This window comes from Marmota monax, unplaced genomic scaffold (assembly GCF_021218885.2).
Source record: "Marmota monax isolate L192 unplaced genomic scaffold, Marmota_monax_Labrador192_F-V1.1 WCK01_AAM20220418_F8-fsc00059, whole genome shotgun sequence".
Lineage (NCBI taxonomy): Eukaryota > Metazoa > Chordata > Mammalia > Rodentia > Sciuridae > Marmota > Marmota monax.
Window position 1 is genome coordinate 9,218,941 of NW_026693595.1, and position 20,004 is coordinate 9,238,944.

The following is a 20,004-nucleotide window of genomic DNA, read 5'->3' on the forward strand; positions in this document are numbered from 1 at the left end:
GGTATAACAGCGACATTAGGCTCAATGTCTCCAGATCAGGCCTAAAGAGAGTAGATGAGAATGTAGGGGAGCGGCCACCTGACTCGCTTACAGGCACCCCCACCCTCACTCCTGCCGATCCTCCCCTTCCCCGCCCTATGTGCACCACTGTGTTCCGAACGCCGCAGTCCCTCCGGCGGCGGGAAGGGGTAACGGAGCGGGCTTGGATCAGGGGGCCTTGAGCGCCCCCGCGAGAGTGACCTGGCTGCAGGTGGCAAGGAAGGTGAAGTGCAGGGACCTTAGGGGCGCGAGGAAGGTGTGGGGTGGGGAGTGCAAAAGAGACAAGGACCCTGGTGGGGCGGGGGGAAGGAAGGAGGGGTTGAGAGAGGGAGGCGGAGGAGGTGCTGGACCTGGCCAGCAAGCAACGGAGCTTCAGACAGCTGTCTCAGACCTTAATCAGAGCTCTTGCCGGCTCCTTGCAGCCGCCGCAGCGCCTCGTCTTAGGAGGACTTGCGGGCTGGGCTCAGAGCCCAAAGCAGCAACCGGCAGAGACGTCGCTGGCGTGGGGATTGGTCGGGGCGCGAACCCGTAAGGCCGAAGCTGTGATCGCCACTGGAGCAATACCTCTGACCTCCCCAGAACGCACGCGGCCTCCAGGGCTGCCAGGGGTCGCGCCACCCGGAGACCGCACCCTGAGCAGACCCCCCAACTCCGCTGTCCAGTCTCCGCTGGCCTGCCCCCGCCGCCAGCTCGCCAACTCTTCCCGGAGCCCAGGGCATGAACGGCTACGGCTCCCCCTACCTGTACATGGGCGGCCCAGTGTCGCAGCCACCGCGGGCGCCCCTGCAGCGCACGCCAAAATGCGCGCGCTGCCGCAACCACGGCGTGCTGTCCTGGCTCAAGGGCCACAAACGCTACTGTCGCTTCAAGGACTGCACCTGCGAGAAGTGCATCCTTATCATTGAGAGGCAGCGAGTCATGGCGGCGCAGGTGGCGCTGCGCCGGCAGCAGGCCAACGAGAGCTTGGAGAGCCTTATCCCCGACTCGCTGCGCGCTCTGCCCGGGCCCCCGCCGCCTGGGGACGCCGCTGCCACCCCTCAGCCGCCTCCAACCTCGCAGCAGTCTCAACCGCCGCCGCCTCCGCCGCCGCGCCCAGCCGCTGACTTGGCCGCGGCCGCCGCGCTACGCTGGGCCGCCGAGCCCCAGCCCGGAGCGCTGCAGGCACAACTCGCCAAGTCAGGTAAGAGCGTCTGCGGTGTGCGAGCTTGACCAGGGGTGTGGGAAACTTGAACGTCTGCTGTGGTTCTGCTCGGGAGGCAAGTTTGGGAAGTTTGTCGGACAGGCCTACCTCCACTAGGCCGGTTCTTACTTTCCCTTGATCTGGACCCCGTGCAGTTGGATTCTGGGTCCCCGCGGGAAAGGCAAGCAAATGGCTGGGCTGGCTTCGGGATCGCCAGGCATCTTCCGCAGATTAAGGGGAACCGGTCAAATTCAAAGGATAGAGAAGTCGGGACAGGACCAAATTTAAACTCATGTGCACACACTCATTATTGTGTGACCATTTTTTCCTGGCTGCGCGTTTTAGAGGAGCTCACATTTGAGGGTGGGGAGGTGAAGCTTAGAAGCCAAGGCCCAAAGCTTGGCTGACTTTCGGACTGGACGTGCTTCTGAGCTTGGCCTAGGGTAATTGGAGCGAGGACGTGTTATCTCCAACTTGGGGGAACCCGTAACCTTTTTAGCTGTGCCCAGTGCCCTCCAGTCTCATGCGATTTGGTTAAAGAAGCCTCTTTTAGGAACAATAATTTAAAAGGTCCCGAAAGACTCCTAACCTGATAGTGGACCGAGAATCTCGAGTGTCCAGAGTCATCTTTTGCAGAACCGCGTAGGTCCTTTAACACCCTTTGCCAGGCCACCTGAGCTGTCCTTCTGGTTTAAAGAAATAAAAACAAACTTTATCTACAGGGAGGAAAACTACTCTGGCAAGCCCTTTCCCAGGTTATAGGTGGGATTGGGCCTCAGGCTGCTAAACCCTGGTTCTGGAGCAAAGACTTTCTTATCTCCCCTTTCCTCTGCTCTTCTTGCCCGCCTCCTCTGCAATGCTTTATTGGGGGTGGGGGTCTGCCCTAAGCCCTGGAGATGGGCCTCCTGAGTGGCACTCCCAAATTGAGTCTCATTCTTTTTCATCCTGGGAAATCTCTAGCTTCTGTCCTGGTCTGGGTAGCCCAAGCTTTCCTTTGATGGCTCTTGGAACTCTGGACATGTGTTCAGTGCTCCCCTTTCATTGGGGCACATGTATAAAGAAAAAAAAATCCATCTCCTCAAGGAAGCAGGTGTGCTGCAATTAAGAACCAGAAGGCTCAGAGCCTTTCCTTAAGTTGAACCCAGGAAGAGTGGTTGCCTTCCCCCACAACTCAAAAGATAGTTTCCCTGAGAGATTTTCAGGAGCACTGGATTGCTGGTTGGAGCTGGGAAAACTGCACACTCACTGGTGAGTTGATGGTATCCTGGAGGGTCCCTTCTGCTGCCCCATTGCTCAGTTATGCTTTGGAGGCCTGAAGTGCTTAGAGCAGCTTATGTGAAGGGCAGGACTGAGTGTTTTAAGGACAGAAGAGTTTACTGCACATGGGTTTTTCAGATATTTAGTCCAAAGCCGAATATTTCTCAGGACATGCCCTCCAGTTGTCTCTCTTTTGTTCCTGCATCTCCTCATATATACAGATTTGCCACGGAGTAACAAGAGAGGGCAAAAGAGGAATTTTTGGTTTTGCTTTTTGTTCCTTATGGTTGTTTGCCTTCCTTGTTTGTCTTAAGATTTGAACAAGGAACTAGGAGAGTTTGGACTTACTCTAGAAGTGATTATAGGCTAACCTATTTTCTTAATTTTTCCTTTTCCAGTTTCCCTGGGTCCATTGCCACCAGAACTAGAGCGGGTTTCTGAGTTCATGTCAGAGGTAGCATTTTACAGTGAATGCCTGTCCTACAACCCCACTGTAAAGTGGCATTAGTTTCTGTGGTTCTTGTCCAAGAGGGGATTCCTTTCACTTCCTATGCTCTTCAGATTGTTCTTTTATTATCTAAAAGTTCGTGGTTTATAAAGAATTACCAAATCCAAAAGAACTAGGGAAGGAGGAGTAGTAAAGAGGCCAAGAGGGAAGGTGGAGTTGGAGCTGCAAAAGCAGCAGGACACATGCTTTGGAAGAATAAAAAAAGGAAACAGATTTCAACTGGACAAACCCGACCTGGTGCTCTTTACTTCTATCAAGTATTGAGGAATAGGCTAAGCCCTCCAAATTGAAAACAAGTAATTGGAAGGAGAGGTCCCAGTGATTATTTTGAGGGATTGAGCCAGCAGACACCAAGGGCTAGGCTTCCAGCCTACCATATACCTTGTATGTTGATTTGCACAACTTTTGTTTTCTTCTTTCATTCAGTTTGACCGCGTAATTCTATCCTTTTTTTTAAATAGCCAGTCACCTATCCAATGAAGTGGGACAGGGAAAAGAACAGATAATTATTTTTCACTAGGAATTATAAGCACACAGGCAAACCGATTCTATGCAGTGTACATAAAGAGAAAGTCTATTTGGGGTTAAGTTAGAGAAAACTGGCTGAGAATGCTTGTTATTCTATGGGTTACACCTTTTTTTTGGGGGGGGGAAGTTATTTTTAATGTATTTGATGTAACATACCAGGGATATTTAGAAGCATATCAGATACTCCTTTATAAGTAGCTCACAATATATACAGAGTAAGCAAAGCTGTATTCGAAAGGTAGATCCACAAGTACAGTAAATACTCATGCATAGAAATCTCTAAATATCTGCTGGCAAATGATGCAGATCTGTTTCTTTGTGAACTTTGAGCTAATGAACGTGGCTAGCCTTTTTGCAGGGCAAAAGGCCTCTGTAGTACATAGCAGTAGAGAGATTTTCTTTTTTTCTTGGATAGAAATGAAGGTGCCACCAGCTCAGAGAATGTTTTTCCTCTCTAGAAATCTTTGAGAAAAGCACATATCTTGAACTAGAGTGTGTTTGCTGTGCATCCTAGAGAAAAACCTTCAGGTTCAGGGAGCAACATCTTAATACCAAAGCTAAGTTTTGTAACTGGAAGATACCTTTCCCAAATTCTGTTTCAGATTCTTTAAAGGAATCCAACAGTGTTTTTGAACATCCCTTTCAATATGGTTCTAAGGAGAATTTCCATATTCTAATGATCTTTACTTCTAGCTATGGATTGTAATATTCTTTTTGTCTTTTTAAGTGTAGATTTCTTCTGCACTATCAATGATTACTATCAATGACGGACTTGGAATTACTAGATTTTTGATTAAGCCTCAAATTGTAAATGTTTCTTTATACATACTATGGAATTCACTTATTCTCCTAAGTTCCCTCTACTTTTTCTCATACCCCTCCCCCCCATGAAAATATCACAGGAAGCAGGGACATCTTTCAGCTGTTAGTATGTCTGAATCAGCAGTCTCAGCCAGCCTCACCAGCCTTTCAGGACCATGGGCTCCAGAGCTGAGGGAAGTTAAGGGTCACAGCCAAGGTGAGAAGCTGAAGTGACAGTCCTGTGTTGTGGCTTTTTACCCCCAAACTTTTCCCTATCCCCAACTTTTCCTCCAGTAGAGTGTCCTGGGTGGCCAAAGCCCGTGGTACCTGGACAGGAATGATCTGTGGCTGTAGATTGTTCTTAGGTCTATATCTGACATCAAGATAAATATGTATACAAAAATCTTTTAAATGTTCTTAAGGGAGAAAGAAATCAAAACATATTTGGTTAGAATTAAGAGAACAGGATCAAATAGGAAAGTAGACCTCCTTTCCAGTCTATTTCTTCTGAAAGGAGAGGACAAGATTAACTACAGGGAGACAAGTTAGAAGATTTGAAGAAACTGCCTTTATTTTATTTTATCTCGTGCCTCTTCTTTGCTCTGGGCATCTTTACATCTTTATGCTTGCTCTGGGTTTTCAGCTTCAGTTTGATTGGGTCTTCCCCCATCTGCTTCCTAATTTAAATTTTGGGTGTTTTGTTTTGTTGGCACCAGGGATTGAACTCCAGGGGCATTTAACCACATCCCGAGCCTTTTTTATGATTTTTATTTTGAGACATGGTCTCACTAAGTTGCTTAGGGCCTCGCTGAGGCTGGCTTTGAACTTGTGATCCTCCTACCTCAGCCTCTGGAGCTGCTGGGATTACAGGCATGCACCACGGAGCCCGGCTTAATTTTGCTTTTTTTGAAAAAAAAATGTTTCTCCCAAATAGAAGCACCTGCAAATATAATAGCTGTTAGGGGGAATACTCATCCAGGCTGGGAACAGAAATTTTTTTGTGACTGCAGGCTAGGAGGGAAGAAAGAAGCGGGAAAGAATTAAAAGTCGCTTGTGAACGGTACCTATGAAATGAAAAACTAAGTCTGGAAGTGAGGGCTTAAAAAGCAAAAACCAACTAGGTTAAAAAAAAAATGTGACTGCCTCTTTCAAACCTGGCTGGGTGGGACTCTGCGGCGCCGGCGGGGGGTGGTTTGAGACATTCTAGCCCTTGGTCTTGCAGGCGGGTGCACGGACAGCTAAGAGAGCTTGGTGCAGGGCGGTGCGCGTGGATGGGGCAGGGGGAGCAGCTGGCCTGGGACAGGGACCCTGGCTCTCCCTTTCCCCTCTGGACCGAATGGCAGGGAGCGATCGTTTGTGGGGTCGCGCGGCTTCTCTGGGCCCCGGTCCTTCCTGACTCTCGGCTACTGGGGAACCGGGTGCAGTGTCCGCCAAAGAGAAGGCTCTAGCCGTCACCTAGCCATTCCTGCACTCGGCCTCAGGGACGCTGCTCCTTCACCCACAGTCTACGGGCTTCTTACTTTCTCAGTCCAAAGGAGCCCTGAGGTGGCTTGCCAGATTTAGCAAAAAGCATGCTAACCGACCTCTCCATTACACCACCACCACTACCACCACCTCAAAAAAAAAAAAAAAAAAAAAAAAAAAAAAAAAAAAAAGTCAGCTATTAGCTGTTACTGGGACTTAACTGGGCATCTGGTTATTTTAGCCACCCTAGGCTGCAGAACTCAGCGGAACCAGTTGCCTGGAGGGCCACAGGGAGGCTGGTGTCCATCTTATGGCCTGAGAACTGGGCGGGCAGGAAAACCCAGAGTGTTCCACGTCTGGGAACCAGAGTCCACTGCCCTCTGGGGAAGAGTCTCCCCCCAGCACACTCCCAGCGTTATAAATCTGGCGGATAGCCGTGCTCTCCACTTACACAACCAACTTTTCTTTTCCCTGATGGATGAACTCCCTGGTTTAAAAGATTACAGTAATCACAGGAGGACAGTGTAAATCGAATCTGATAGCAATAACTTTCGGAGAAGGTCAGGCTCAAGTGAAATGTTACCAAGCAACAGGCATTTTGTTTGCAAAATACAATCAAAGAGCATTGATGAGAAATTCTTTGCTGCAGCCAGTCAGCACTTTCTGCTAACAGCCTTACAGAGGGAAAGGGAGTAAATCTTCATAAATCAAAGTCCCTGGAGGACTTGGAGCCCCTTTCTGGAAATGTTGCACTTCTTCCTCACAGGGAGGAAGACAGAGCCTGGTGAAAATCCATTTGCCTGCCTGCCTCCTCTTTCCTTTTCTTCTTTACTTCTTCCCCTCTTGCTTTCCTCTCGTGTTTCACCTTTTAACCCCTCAGCCATTAGCCTCTCAAGTTCTGGGACCCCCTTGTCTAGTCCTGTGGGCTCTGATTGTCTGGTGGGCCTCAGTCATCATAGGTCCATCATTCTGTATTTGTGTCAGGTTATGACCAGACTCCCACAACCCTTCAGTGAGACATAAGCTTGCCCAAGCAACACATCCTACTGTCCTCAGAAGGGAAACAAAAACATAAGTAGGCAGGGTTCCCCCTATTTTATTATGCAGTCAAACAGCTATAAAAACTCAATCAACTACCAGGTAACAATAACATTATGAAAAACAACACCCAGGACACCAGTTGTCCATACAATCTACAATTTCTTGATTGCAATTATAGGCACACATAGATTTTACAAGCTGATATCAAAGTTCTACTTTTCTCCACTGATGATTATTTTTTTTCGTTCAGTGTTCATATCTGTAGCACCCATAGTCTTTAAGTATGAATGTTTACAATATTTCCACCCATGAAGACACTAGTCTGCCGGACTGCTGGCTTCTGAGTTTCTTGCTATGTTTCATGGTAAAATCTGACCAACTGAGCAGATAACTTGGAATTTTACAGGATTAGTTAGTAAACCATAAATACCTTGGTGGCCTAGAGGTAATGTTTTGATGATCATCTGTGTATAATCTTACCTAGCACAGTGCATAGTAAAGGATTTAAGAGTATTTGTTAAATAGAGGGATAAATGAGTAACTCGCTGTATTTTTGTAAATTAGAAATAAACATGTAGATTTGTAGGTAATTTCCTCCTCTACTTCTTGAAAAGTGTTCCCTTACGAATTGAGATAGAGATCAAAACTAAAATTTTGCAAGATATATGAAGTCCACAGTCACAAACTATACTCCCTTAAGGCAACCCTGTCCTTGATACCAATGTCCCCTCAAAACATTGGTCCCAGGGAACCATCTTGATTCCTTTATATATAATTAAACTAGTGTTGCTAATGATTTTTAGAAGCAAAGCATGACTTGTTACTTTTACAAATCCTGCCCCCAGGAAGAAAAGGAAAGTTTTTAGACCAAGATTCATTCCCTGTTACACTTCAAATTTCCAACCATTCAGCTTTTTATGAGTCATCACCTCTAGTGTGAGCTAACAACAGTTGCAGAAAGTGTGAAAGCTTGTCCCCAGTTAGAATACTGACTGGGCAGAGGTCCCTCCAGAGCCTGTGCTCTTCTGCTATTGCTATGAAATGCTATGCTTAGAAATCTACCTGCCAGGGAACTGTTACTTAAAGGTGTATTACCCAAAGCTCAAGTGAACAGAACTTTGAAATTGAGCTAGGAAATTGCTCTCTTATTCCAGAGCTTTCGGTTTTTCATTTTGGTTGTCAGATATCTTTTGTTTTTGTAGATATAATTGGGTAGAATGTAGAAAATTCATGACATTTAAGTCAAAAAGATTTTTTTTATGTGTTGTGCAGAATGTTTGTTTCATATGTGTGGTGGTCTTTCTCAAAGTACTCAAAATGAATACATAGATTTTTTTTTTTTTACAGAATTGTGTTTTTATATGAAAAAAAATCCAGAGAAAGTTAGATTTTGCAAACTGTAATTCTGAATTTTGAAATAACTTTTTATGTAAATCATTATTTTCTCTATTTAGTTAAAAGTTTTGCAGTTAAAAAAAGTCTCATGACTCTTATGGCATACACACTTTAAAGTTGATTGCATTATTATCCATAAAAAACTTTTTTTCTTAATTGAATATCTACTTGTTTCAAAAAATCATTACATTAGTGAAAAGCTTATTTCAGAGAAGGCTGTATTTTTGCCTCATGAAATATGAAATTTAATCACAAATGTTTAGTAAAAATTTTAGAAGCATTTGAATGTTTTACATTAGAAATAGCACATTCTATGACCATCGATTACTGATTTATAATATCAGATAAAATTGATTTCTTTCTACTTTTTGACTAGTAGCTTTAGTTTTCTCTACCCATATACTAGAGTTTAAAATATCAGTTGAAATATACTCTTACTCCTTATGTTCTAGGAATTGGGGGTCTCCGTTTCAAGAAGAAAGACAGGAAAGTGTTTCAGGAGCATTTCCTGTTTCATTTTGTTAGTTGGCAGTTTCACATTTCATCATGTAGAAAGGCCTTTGTGTTTTGAACCAACTTGAACAATTTGTAAAGTCCATTTAGGAAAAAAATTTAGAGATGTAAAGAAACACCTGTTATTAAATTACAATTTATCACAACTCAAAACTTACCCTCTATAATTACTTCTGAAAATCTGTATTTAAAATAGAATAATTTATAATGCATTTAGTTTAGGTACATTAATACAACCAAGTCCTAGTCACCATAGTGCCACAAACTTGCAGGCACTATATATTCTACCTTTCTGAAATTATTGTTGGATGAGGAATTACCTTGGTGTAAGTTTGGAGGCCAGTCTTTCTTTGCTCAATTTTGAAACCCCAATAACCTTGGATGTGATGGGTATTCAGTTGGCCCTGGACCTCAGAGCAGGACTTTAACTGCTGCTCAGGTGTATGAACCTTGGTCCTCGTTTCTTTCATTATCTTCTATCTTTCCTTTGAACACAGCATAAGCAGTGCTGAACTTGATTGGTTGGGTTGCCCTGAATTTGTAGATTTGATTCTTTTGACATCCTGTCAGCATTTCTCACTTTTTAGTTATAGCCTGGATACCCAAATGGAGAGTGCTGATCAGCCGAGAAACCTGTGGAGAAGGGTGGATGATTCGTACCACCTCTCACCCTTCTTAAGAAGTAACCAAAGTACATGGTGCCCTGGCAGGGACCAAAGCTAGCACAACCAACAGAAAGGCACTCCTGTGATCTGGGACCTCTTGTGATCTGCAGAACCTAGGAAACTGGATACAAAAGTGGAATTTTGGACTTACAAAGTGGATTTGGACTTATAATCCTGCCACCTAGTATCTAGGTGTTAGGGAGAATATATCTGTTGTCACCTTTAAACAATGCTTTATTTTTGTAATGTAGATCTGTTATCCTAGTCAGAATAACATTCCCCAATTCTCTCACTAACCTGCTTTTTGGGTCACTCCACTCTTTGGGAGACTTAAAGTATGGAAGAGTGAATTTGGTTGACAGACTTAAACATTTTTTTTTTCCTGAAATGTTCCCAGTGTTTGAAACACATTCAAGGTGAGTAAAATTTACCTTTTAAAACACAAAGCTAGGGTTGGGGTTGTAGTGCAGTGGTAGAGCACTTTCCTAGCATGTGTGAGGCACTGGGTTCGATTCTCAGTTCAGCATACAAATACATAAATAAAGTAAAGGTCCATGAACAACTAAAAAATATTTCTTAAAAACCACAAAGCTATTTTTAGGTTCACATTTTTAAGAAATAGCTGAGTTTTGAGCTTTCTAGCTGTCTTAATACACCCTTTATTCCCAAGAAGAAACGTCATTGCTCTTACTTAAAAAATCCTGGGGCTGGGGCTGTAGCTCAGTGGTAAAGCACTTACCTTGCACCTGTGAGGCACTGGGTTCAATCCTCAGCACCACATAAAAATAAATAAATAAAGATATTGTACCAATTAAAACTAAAAAAAGTTTTAAAAAATCCTCACCATCTCCTGTTTTTGATTACTGTGTATTATATTTTTTCTTTTGTGTTGTGATAAAAATTATATAACATAAAAATTTCCATATTAGCCATTTTAGGTATACAGTTCAGTGGTTGTTCAGCTATCAACACCAGCCATTTCTAGAACTTCTTCATCATCCTAACCTGAAACTCCTCATGCATTAAACAATAACTCCATTCTCTCTTCCTCCACCCCTGATAATTACCATTCTATTTTCTGTCTTTATGTATTTGCCCATTCTAGGTATCTAGAATGGGCAAATACATAAAGAGTATTTATGTATTTGGGTCATACTATTTTTCTTTTTGTGTCCAACTTATTTCAGATAGCATAATGTTTTCAAGGTTTAACCATGTTGTAGCTTGTATCAGAATTTCATTCTCTTTAGGGGCTGAGTAATATTCCATCATATGTATGTGCTGCCTTTTATTTATTCATTCATCTGATGAACATTTGTGTTGCTTCCACCAGTAGCTATTGTATATAGTCTTGCTAGAACATTGGTTTACAACGTACATCATGTTGGATGCTTAGAAAGTCTTGCCTGGCTGCATTTGCTTTACCTGCTACATGTGCATCCTATTCCCCCCCCCTTCCAAATAATAAGTTCCACATGTTAGGGATGAATCTTATACTTCCTGATATTTTCGACTCTTTATTCTATTTCCCTCCATGTCTTGCATATGAAAGGAATATAATTACCTGATGCTGACAAACTAAAATTAAATAACAAAAGGGTTTGGAGACATATAATATTTCAAACATTATCTTATGTCCATATTTACCTGGCTAGAGTATTGGACCTGTTTTCCCAAGCTCCATTAAGTAAGGGCCAAAGTCCAATTGTATTCCCATTTCATTGCTGAGTCAACATATTATCACTGTCTACTCATTTTCCAGCGTTTAATAATAGAGAAACAGACAAGAGGTGTGTATGGGGTTGTGAGTAAGGAAAATTTGAATAGGTATAGTTGATTATTTAGAATGTGAATCCATAGAAACTTTTGTTGCTGTTTTTGTCTTGTAGATTAGGGAGATGGATTCATATACTACAATAACTGGGAAGAGAACATTGGGGTCCCTGATCTAGGAAGTTGTAGGAGAGAAGATGTCAAATTTTCTTGTAAAGATAGGTTGTGTTCCAGAGTCATCATACAAAGCAAAGCTGGCTTCATGTGTGTGGATTGCAAATGAGCCCCATATTGGATACTTAATGTTTTGTATTAAAAAAGAAACAGTTTAATTAAATTTGCATAAGTATGAATTTGTATCCGATTTATGATCAAAAGTTGCACTCATATAAAAATATTTTAAAACATACTTAATGTTTTACTCGTATTTATTGTCATGTAAGAAACCAAAGTTTTGCTTTTCATTTATACTTAAAACACATGCCACATTAGAAAAACTTTCATAAATGGGCCTTTGTTTCAGGTTTTTAAAGTAAACAACAATAAATAGGATAAGATAGTTTCTGGAAGCTGCTTTGATGAAATTTCACCGGCTGGCTAGCTGCTCGTGATCAGGTGTGCCCACAGAGAGGACGACAATGAGGCTATTCAGGAAGGGCAGATGAAAACATAGGCAAGCCAACAGTTGACTGAGTCATTAGGAATTTTTATCTTCAGATCAGTTACCCTGGATTGAGTAGCCACAACTAGTATATATTATAGCATTTTGTTGTTTGTTATGTTTTTGTTTTAGTGGTGCTGGGGATCAACCAAGGGCCTTGAACATGCTAGGCTAGTGCTCTACTACTGAGCTACAGCCCCAGTCCAAGTATATGGTTTTTTTTTTTTTAATTAATTAAAAAAATTTTGTTTAGTTATAGATATATAGAATGCCTTTATTTTGTTTATTTTTTTGTGGTGCCAAAGATCAAACCCAGTGCCTCATGCATGCTAGGCAAGTGCTCTACCACTGAGCTACAGCCCAGCCCCTCTAAGTACATGTTTTTAAAAAGAGGATAAAAATCTCTCTATATATTGCTTGTTAGTTTAAAAAATAGGTCCCTTTATTATAGAGGTCTGTTAGAATTTACTACTACAAAACAACTCACTCTTACCCTCTTCTTTCTGCCTGCTTAGCACTGTAATACTGTCCCTTACTGGGGGCAATGCCTTAGGTCAAAATGTCAAATTTGCAACTGGTGTATTTCATAGCAAGTCTCAGCTTTATTGGGGAAGTTTTTTCCCTTCTTCTTTTAATATAATTCAAAAGCTACTTTGGGGGCTTGGGAGTGTGACTTAATGGTAGAGTGCTTGCCTAGCAAGCAAGAGGCCCTGGTTCCAGACCCCAGCACTGCAAAAATCAATCAATTAATCAATCTACCTTTAAGTCATTTTTATGAACTTCACTAACAAAACAGACATATCTACCTGTTGCTACCCATGGATGTGGATCTGTGGATCTGTGGCGTCACTGATGGGTGTCACTCCCTGTACAGTCTCACAAACCCTTTCCAGCCATTTCCTTTTTCCTCTCCAGCAACCTGTCCAGCTGTCCAGAATTCACAACTGGTTTTGTTTGCCCTCTAGTGCAGGTTACAGGCAACTGAGTTTGCCAGGCCCTCTGAGTAGGATTTTTTAAAAAAGATTTCAACTCTATAGTGGTATCTTTCTTTTGCTCTGGAAATCCCATTAACTAGTTGTTGTACATGGCAACCTGGTGAAGCACACTGTCTGGTACACAGAGACATATTAACACAAATCAGCTTATGGGAAAACAGATTTTGAAATATTAAAATTCCCTATAGGTATGCGGGTTGTGCAACAGCTGATGATGTCCTGGATTACAAAGGGACCTCCTCCCCTTCAGAAGGGGAGCTGGAGGACAAGCCAGGGCTTCTTTTCCTGCTTCCCTGGGTTGTACTCTGGTGCTCCCCTCCCCAGCTCAGACTCACAGAGGCTATTTCTGCTCCAAAGCCAGGTCTTCCACCATTATAGGATCACATAGCTGTTCTGTGTTTAAGGCAAGCTTTCATGTACACAGCATTCTGAGAAACCACTCTGATTTCTAGATTTTATTTACAGTCCCCCCGCCCCCACCCATTTGTCAGTGATGTAGTTTGGATTTCTTTTCTTTTTTTTTCTAGGATGTTAGTATGTTATGACCCACTGAGATGCATTTCCTCTTCCAAGAAGCCTGTGTATAACTCTCTCCTGAACACATCTGTTCCTCTTTATGCACATCAGGAAAGGATTAACTCAGCTGTTCTCTGCTTTTCAGATTTGACTGAAGAACGACTTGGAGATGGCAACTCTGCGGACAATGCTGAGGTCTTCAGTGACAAAGACACGGACCAGAGGAGCTCCCCAGATGTGGCTAAGAGTAAGAGCTGCTTCACCCCTGAGAGCCCAGAAATAGTGTCGGTGGATGAAGGGGGCTACGCCGTCCAGAAAAATGGAGGCAACCCAGAGAGTAGGCCTGGCAGCCCCAAGTACCACGCTGCCGAGCAGAATCACCTCCTGATTGAGGGCCCATCAGGGACCGTGTCTCTGCCTTTCAGCCTGAAAGCCAACAGACCCCCGCTTGAAGTGTTGAAAAAGATCTTCCCCAACCAGAAGCCCACCGTGCTGGAGCTCATCCTGAAAGGCTGCGGCGGGGACCTGGTGAGCGCTGTGGAAGTCCTTCTGTCCAGCCGGTCTTCAGTGAGCGGTGCTGAGCGAACTTCTGCGGAAGCCGAGAGCCTCGTGCTGCCTTCTAACGGGCACATCTTTGAACACACCTTGAGCTCCTACCCCATCTCTTCGTCCAAATGGTCCGTGGGCTCCGCCTTTAGAGTCCCAGACACGTTGAGGTTTTCTGCGGACTCTAGTAATGTTGTCCCCAACCCCTTAGCCGTGCCTCTGCAGCACCCTTTCCCCCAGCCACCCCGGTACCCACTGATGCTGAGGAACACACTGGCAAGAAACCAGTCAAGCCCCTTTTTGCCCAACGATGTCACCCTGTGGAACACCATGACGCTGCAGCAGCAGTACCAGCTGAGGTCCCAGTATGTCAGTCCCTTCCCCAGTAACTCCACCAGCGTTTTCAGAAGTTCGCCTGTCCTCCCCACCCGCGCCTCGGAAGACCCTCGGATCTCAATTCCTGAGGATGGGTGTCCAATTGTGACAAAGCAGTCCATTTACACCGAGGATGACTATGACGAGAGGTCTGACTCCTCGGACTCCAGAATACTCAACACATCCTCTTAGAGTGGTAGTGCATGGGTGGTGACCAGGTGACACTTTCTATGCATTTCAACCCTGGGGTGCCCCAGGAGAGGCCACATCTAGTGTATACCCTTTCCTTCTGTTTGACAAAGTGACTGTGCTTGATATTCTATACATTAGCAATAAAAACATAACTTATTTAATTTCTTGCACTTCACTGGAAAATGCCAAATAGCTCTGCTCTGTGGCTTTAGTGCTGAATGTTTATTGTAAAAGAGAGTCTAATGCAAAGAATAGTGCTGGGAAGGCTGGGGTCCGTGGGAGATTTATTTGGGGATATAAAGCTGAAGGTCAGCCTTGCTCCTAAACTCAACCTGGAATATTAAATAATCTAGTATACTTGAATGCGTTTTTGTAAAAGAGGATTCCTCAGGATATGTGAAACCTAAAGGAAGTGGTTCAGTTGCAAATGGACTATAAACAGGGACATTATACTCTTACATTAAAAATCCTTCTTGCATTTTAAAGAGAGACTGCACTTCAGAATAGAGTGAACTGCTCAGATGCTTATTTAAGCTTGGACAGTTTTCAGAGACAAACTCCATTAAGAATATTCTTTTCACATGGCTGAATCGAAACATGTGTAATGTCAATGTAAAACCAATCACAGCTGTGAACTGCATGAAATGTATTGTGAAATGAACACAAGATTAAGCTTTGTCAGGTTAATGTAGCATGCTAAGGACTCTAGAAAAAAAAATAAACTAAGGAGATGATCTTGGTTTATGTCATTTCTACTTGTGGAAAGAGGATCTCTGAAAACAGAAACTTGGTATAAAGCTACTTAACAGTGCATGGGTCAGGAACCAAGTTATCAATTAAATAAGACTTTTTTTGAGAAATATGAATGATAAAGTTTTAGGACTGTAGTCAGAAAGACTAGAACTTTGGTCAAGAATAGACTTAATTCATTTCTTCCATTCATCCATTCATGTCTCCAAAACTTATGGAATGCCTGCCTGCTGGGTTAAGAGAATGGACTATCTGTATTATTGTCCAAATTATTCACGAGTCCAAGATAAGCAGGGATTACAATGGAGAATCCCATTAAGAACAATGAAATGAAAAATTCCCAACAATGTACAGTGAAATGTGGGAAGGAAGGAAAGTGCTTAGCACAGCATCTAAAAGAAAGTTCTCAGTACATGAAAGCTATTGCTCCTATTAAGTTCAGCAATTTTGCACTCAGCATAACAAAATGTGATGCCCTCATTCCCACTTAGAGAAGATGTCATTCTAGTTTGAAGCAAAACATCAAGGACTTTCCCTCTTCATTGCAAAAGCATTTCTCGGGTGCTATATATGGCAAATTCTCACTCATATCTCTCTCTCTCTCTCTCTCTCTCTCAACAGAATTTTCAAATGGTAACATTCAGTGATGCCCGCACCAGCCACTTCTTTGACTTACTGTTTCCATTCTTCAAAGTGCTTGAAAAGTATGATTGCTTAGGTCAGACAATAAAGTTATGAATGTGGAAGGGAACGCAAATAAGCAAATGAATAAGATCTTCTACACAATAAGGATGTGGCAGCTCCCAATGCAAGAATAAGCCTTGAAGGGCCCTTGAGTGGTGGAGGGGGAAGGGCAAGTGTGTGAGCCTGAGAGGCTCCTGGCCTAGAGTGGGCCCCAGGGGAAAGGGTCCTATTCAAAATAAAAGAACATTCTCCCTTTGTTTCCATGGGGGAACTTCTGGAATGAGAAATCTTTGAGGAGGCAAAATTCCTTACATTAGGTAGACTAATATGTATTTAATTGACCTAGTTACATACCAAAGTGTTTGAAAGTAAATGCATTTTATTGTTACCTTGGTGTTTACATAAAGAATAAAAGTGAAGGAGTGGAGAGGAGAGTAATTTGCACCTGATTCTAAAGACACACGTCCAGGACATTTTGTGATGGCAATGGCCTACTTAGGGCAAATGTACTTTCAAAGGCATTTTCACCCCCATGGTTTATCCATGTTTACTTAACAAGCAACAACAACAACCTCCCAGTAACTAAGTTGCTACAAAGTCTGTTTCTAGATGTTACTTCTTCAGGGTGAGTGACCCAGATTGAGCAAAACTTGGCCCTTCCATGTCCTCACAGCATGATTTCACCTGCAGATTGTTGGTGTCACTTCTTTTTAAGATGACCTACAAAATGGAATTATCTGGAAAGCAATTTATTCATAAGCTAATGCAGGTATATTTGATCTTCAACATAATGTTCCAAAGAAAGAAATGTTTTTGCTTTGGTGAGGTAAGGTGGGTCAGGGGTCTGAAGGAAGACATTTGTCGTGAAGTTCCTGTCTTGCCCCAGTATCTGGTTTTTCTCCCTCTGCAGTCCTGATGGCTGAGTCCATTAGATTGTAACTCAGCTCTCAAAGACTATTCTGCCGTGGCATGCAGAACTCAAGGGAACTGAGTTCTCCTCTGCCCACAGGTACTCAGCTACTCTTTCACATGAACTGGACATCTGGATGCGGAGAGAATAAAATCACCCAACTTCCAATTACATTCCATCACTCAGACAAAACATCTGGGTGCTTGGCTGTACACTTCCAGTTTTCATCAACTGATATTTAACCTGGGAGCCAGTCCTGTCTGATAGAAAGTTAATTCACATTCAGTTATAGTGGCTCTCTCTCTCCTCTGGTGAGGATCTGCCAGCTTCTGGTCTCAGTGTAAATGCTTTGTTCCTTTAAGATGCTGTGAGTGTGTGTGAGTATGTATGAGTGTGTGTGTGTGTGTGTGTGTGTGTGTGTGTGTAGGGGGGTGAGTAGTCACATTCTAAATCATTCTGTCTCAAAATGCCCCATGTACCCAGATACTAACTTTCCACAGCAGATTCCTGGGCCCCGCTTCTTGAGTCAGAATCCCTGAATGCATTTTTATCATCTTTTTCAGGTAATCTGTAAACTCAATAAGGTTGGAGAACGACGTCTCTCTTTACCTTGGGTTTTATTCTCAACTCTATGCCAAATAAAAGAACTGAGGGATATAACTCTTACACTGAGACTTCTAAATTGCCCCCCACTCCCATCTACTTTACTGTGGCAAGGTGAACAAGTTAGCACATACCCTAGAACCAGTTCAAATGGCTTTGGCCTCAGTGTTAATAATTATTAGTTTTAATACACATTTGGGATCAGCAATGCTTGTTTCTGGACTTCTGCTTAGTAAAGGACCAGACAACAGCATAAATATGCTATCCTTTCCCCAAAGGGAGGACTGTTTTTTTTTTTTTTCTGGTGCCTCTAATCCTTCCGTTTGATACCAGTTTACTAGTGGTATCTGGGTATAATAGGTTTCACCCTGCAGGGTTTTTTAAAAAAAATACTTTTAGTTGTAGATGGAAATAATACCTTTATTTTATTTGTTTATCTTTATGTGGTGCTGTGGATCAAACCCAGTGCCTCACATGTGCAAGGCAAGTGCTCAACCACTGAGCTACAACCCCAGCCCTTGCCCTGGAGTTCTGAGTTTTAAGAATTAGCAACACCCCTAATGATGGGGCAAGAGAATAGTTTCATAGATGAATTGAAAAGCAAGGCGTATTTTCAGCAAATAGCTGTGGTTGAAATTATTAGCAGGGCAACTGGGGAGGCAACAGTTTCTAGGGAAAAGGGGCAGTGATCCTGGACCACTGGTTAAGTTAATCAACAGTTCTCTAAGATCCAAAGAACATTTAAAACAGCACTAGAGAAGAGGGTGGGAGGGGTAGCAGTCAGATATTACAGGACTTGTTCTCAGGAACTTTATTTCCAAGGTCCTCAGTTTGCCCTATGGGTAGATCAGGCCAGAGATGATGGGAGGGGGCATCGTGGGAACATTTGTTGGGTGCCCAGAAAACAGGCTCTGACTGAATTTGAACTGACATATTTGAAAAATGAACTTGATTTCCCTGCATACTGTTTCAGTGATTCATTCTTTATATGTGCATTTACTCAGCAGAAGCAAGTCGAAAATAAGATGGATGCTAAATTTATATGTTAATTTTAATATTGAAGCTATCCTATATTTGAAAAATAAGATCAATGCTTCAATTTCATTTCTTATGTGGAACTGAACGTTGTCGTTACTGGAAAAAAATCATTTCCGAATGCATCCTCCCCAAATTCCAATCTCAGAGGGCAGAGGAGTCTCAGAAGAGGCAATCTTGCCTTTTGTTGATGGTCTATCCAGGATATGCTTCAGTGTTCCCACAGTATCATTTACTATTTCAGTGTCAGGGGTAAATAGCAAGGGTAGTGATTTTTCCTTAAATTACAATGGAGTTTATTTGCTAATTGGATTCTGAGAGTTGGCTGGGGTTGTTGGACTGTGTCGAGAGTTTCATATATCCCACAAGCAAAGCCACTGGACTTAACCAAAAGTAAACTCAGCAGTTGTTGAGAAAAATTATCCCTCCAGAAAACCTGAGTCAGTTCTTGGTGGTTTCAGATCACGACCTCACACTTACACTGGGATTTAAATGAAAGAGAGTGAACTGGTCTGTGGGAAGTTCTTTGGGAGGAAAGGAAGGATAGACCCCACCAGATATCCAGGACCAGATGTGTGATGGCTGCTATGGAGGAGGGCAGGAGAAGTTGGGCTCAGGGTTTTCTTTAGCTCCAGGCTGCTGTGGAGATACCAGTAGGCTCTGTCTTTCCCAGCAGGGGGCAGAGTCTCCAAGTAGCTGCTGGCCTCTTTTATTGGCTCCTGCCTTCAGGAAATACTGGGGACCATAGACTGCTGTGGTGGTTGTGCGATTCATATATCCCACCAAAAGGTCCAGTGAAGGATTTGGAGTGGGTGCCCTTTTCAAATTTGCCAGACCAGAAAAGGTGTTGTTTAGGGAGGAGGCTTTTTTTCTACTTTGTACAAAGGTACACTAACATCTAGCAGAGACCTTAGGGAAAGATAGGGAGAGGGATAAAGAATGAACGATTTGCAAGAGGACAGCTTGAGCATTAAAAGTAAAAGCTATGGAAGCCATGGATCAATCTTAGAAATGCAGGGAAATATTGGAAAGGGAGGTGGGGGAAAGAGTCTTTATTGAGCATGTACTATTTCCACCTTGTTGTTACCCCCCTCCCCCATACACACACTCTTTTTGTGGTGCTGCAGATAGAAATCAGGGCTTTGCTAATGTTAAGCAAGGTTTCTTCCTCTGAGCTACAACCCCAGCCCAGTTTAGCCCTCCCTGCTGACCTCAGTATGTCTCTACGGATTGTCCCAGTTCTAAAACCAGCTCAGGCTACCAGTAACCAAGGTGGGCAGAAGTCATTTAGAACTGTCTGAATAGACAACAGCATAAGAAGAACAAAGCAGGTGGATCGATGCAAACCTCTGCAGCAAACACTGATTTATGCAGTTTCTTGTCGTAAGAGAGTTCTGTGAACCAGTCCACTTGCCTATCTCTAGTACAGTAATAGCCACAATTCACTGCAAATCCTGAATCTTCGAGAAACATTATGTCCAATGTGGCTTAGTACTGAAAAGTTATCATATTTAAAGTTCTGAAAATAAAATTGGAAACATGCTCTGAACCCATTTATACCCACAGAGAAAAT

At 43.0% G+C, this 20,004-nt stretch overlaps 1 protein-coding gene across 1 annotated transcript; it reads left to right on the forward strand.

The window, feature by feature from the left end:
* Window positions 1-390: 390 nt before the first annotated feature.
* Dmrt3 (doublesex and mab-3 related transcription factor 3) lies at window positions 391-15,189 on the forward strand. Its single transcript, XM_046459463.2, has 2 exons — window positions 391-1,219; window positions 13,482-15,189. Exons 1-2 carry the CDS (start codon window positions 757-759, stop codon window positions 14,447-14,449), a joined length of 1,431 nt encoding a protein of 476 aa, XP_046315419.1. The 5' UTR covers window positions 391-756; the 3' UTR covers window positions 14,450-15,189.
* Window positions 15,190-20,004: the final 4,815 nt, after the last annotated feature.

Bases quoted from the DNA above. Each gene is read 5' to 3' on its own strand.
- Dmrt3 (XM_046459463.2), top strand. From the start codon at position 757: ATGAACGGCTACGGCTCCCCCTACCTGTACATGGGCGGCCCAGTGTCG. The intron at 1,220-13,481 runs GTAAGAGCGTCT...TCTGCTTTTCAG, and splicing joins GGCACAACTCGCCAAGTCAG to ATTTGACTGAAGAACGACTT.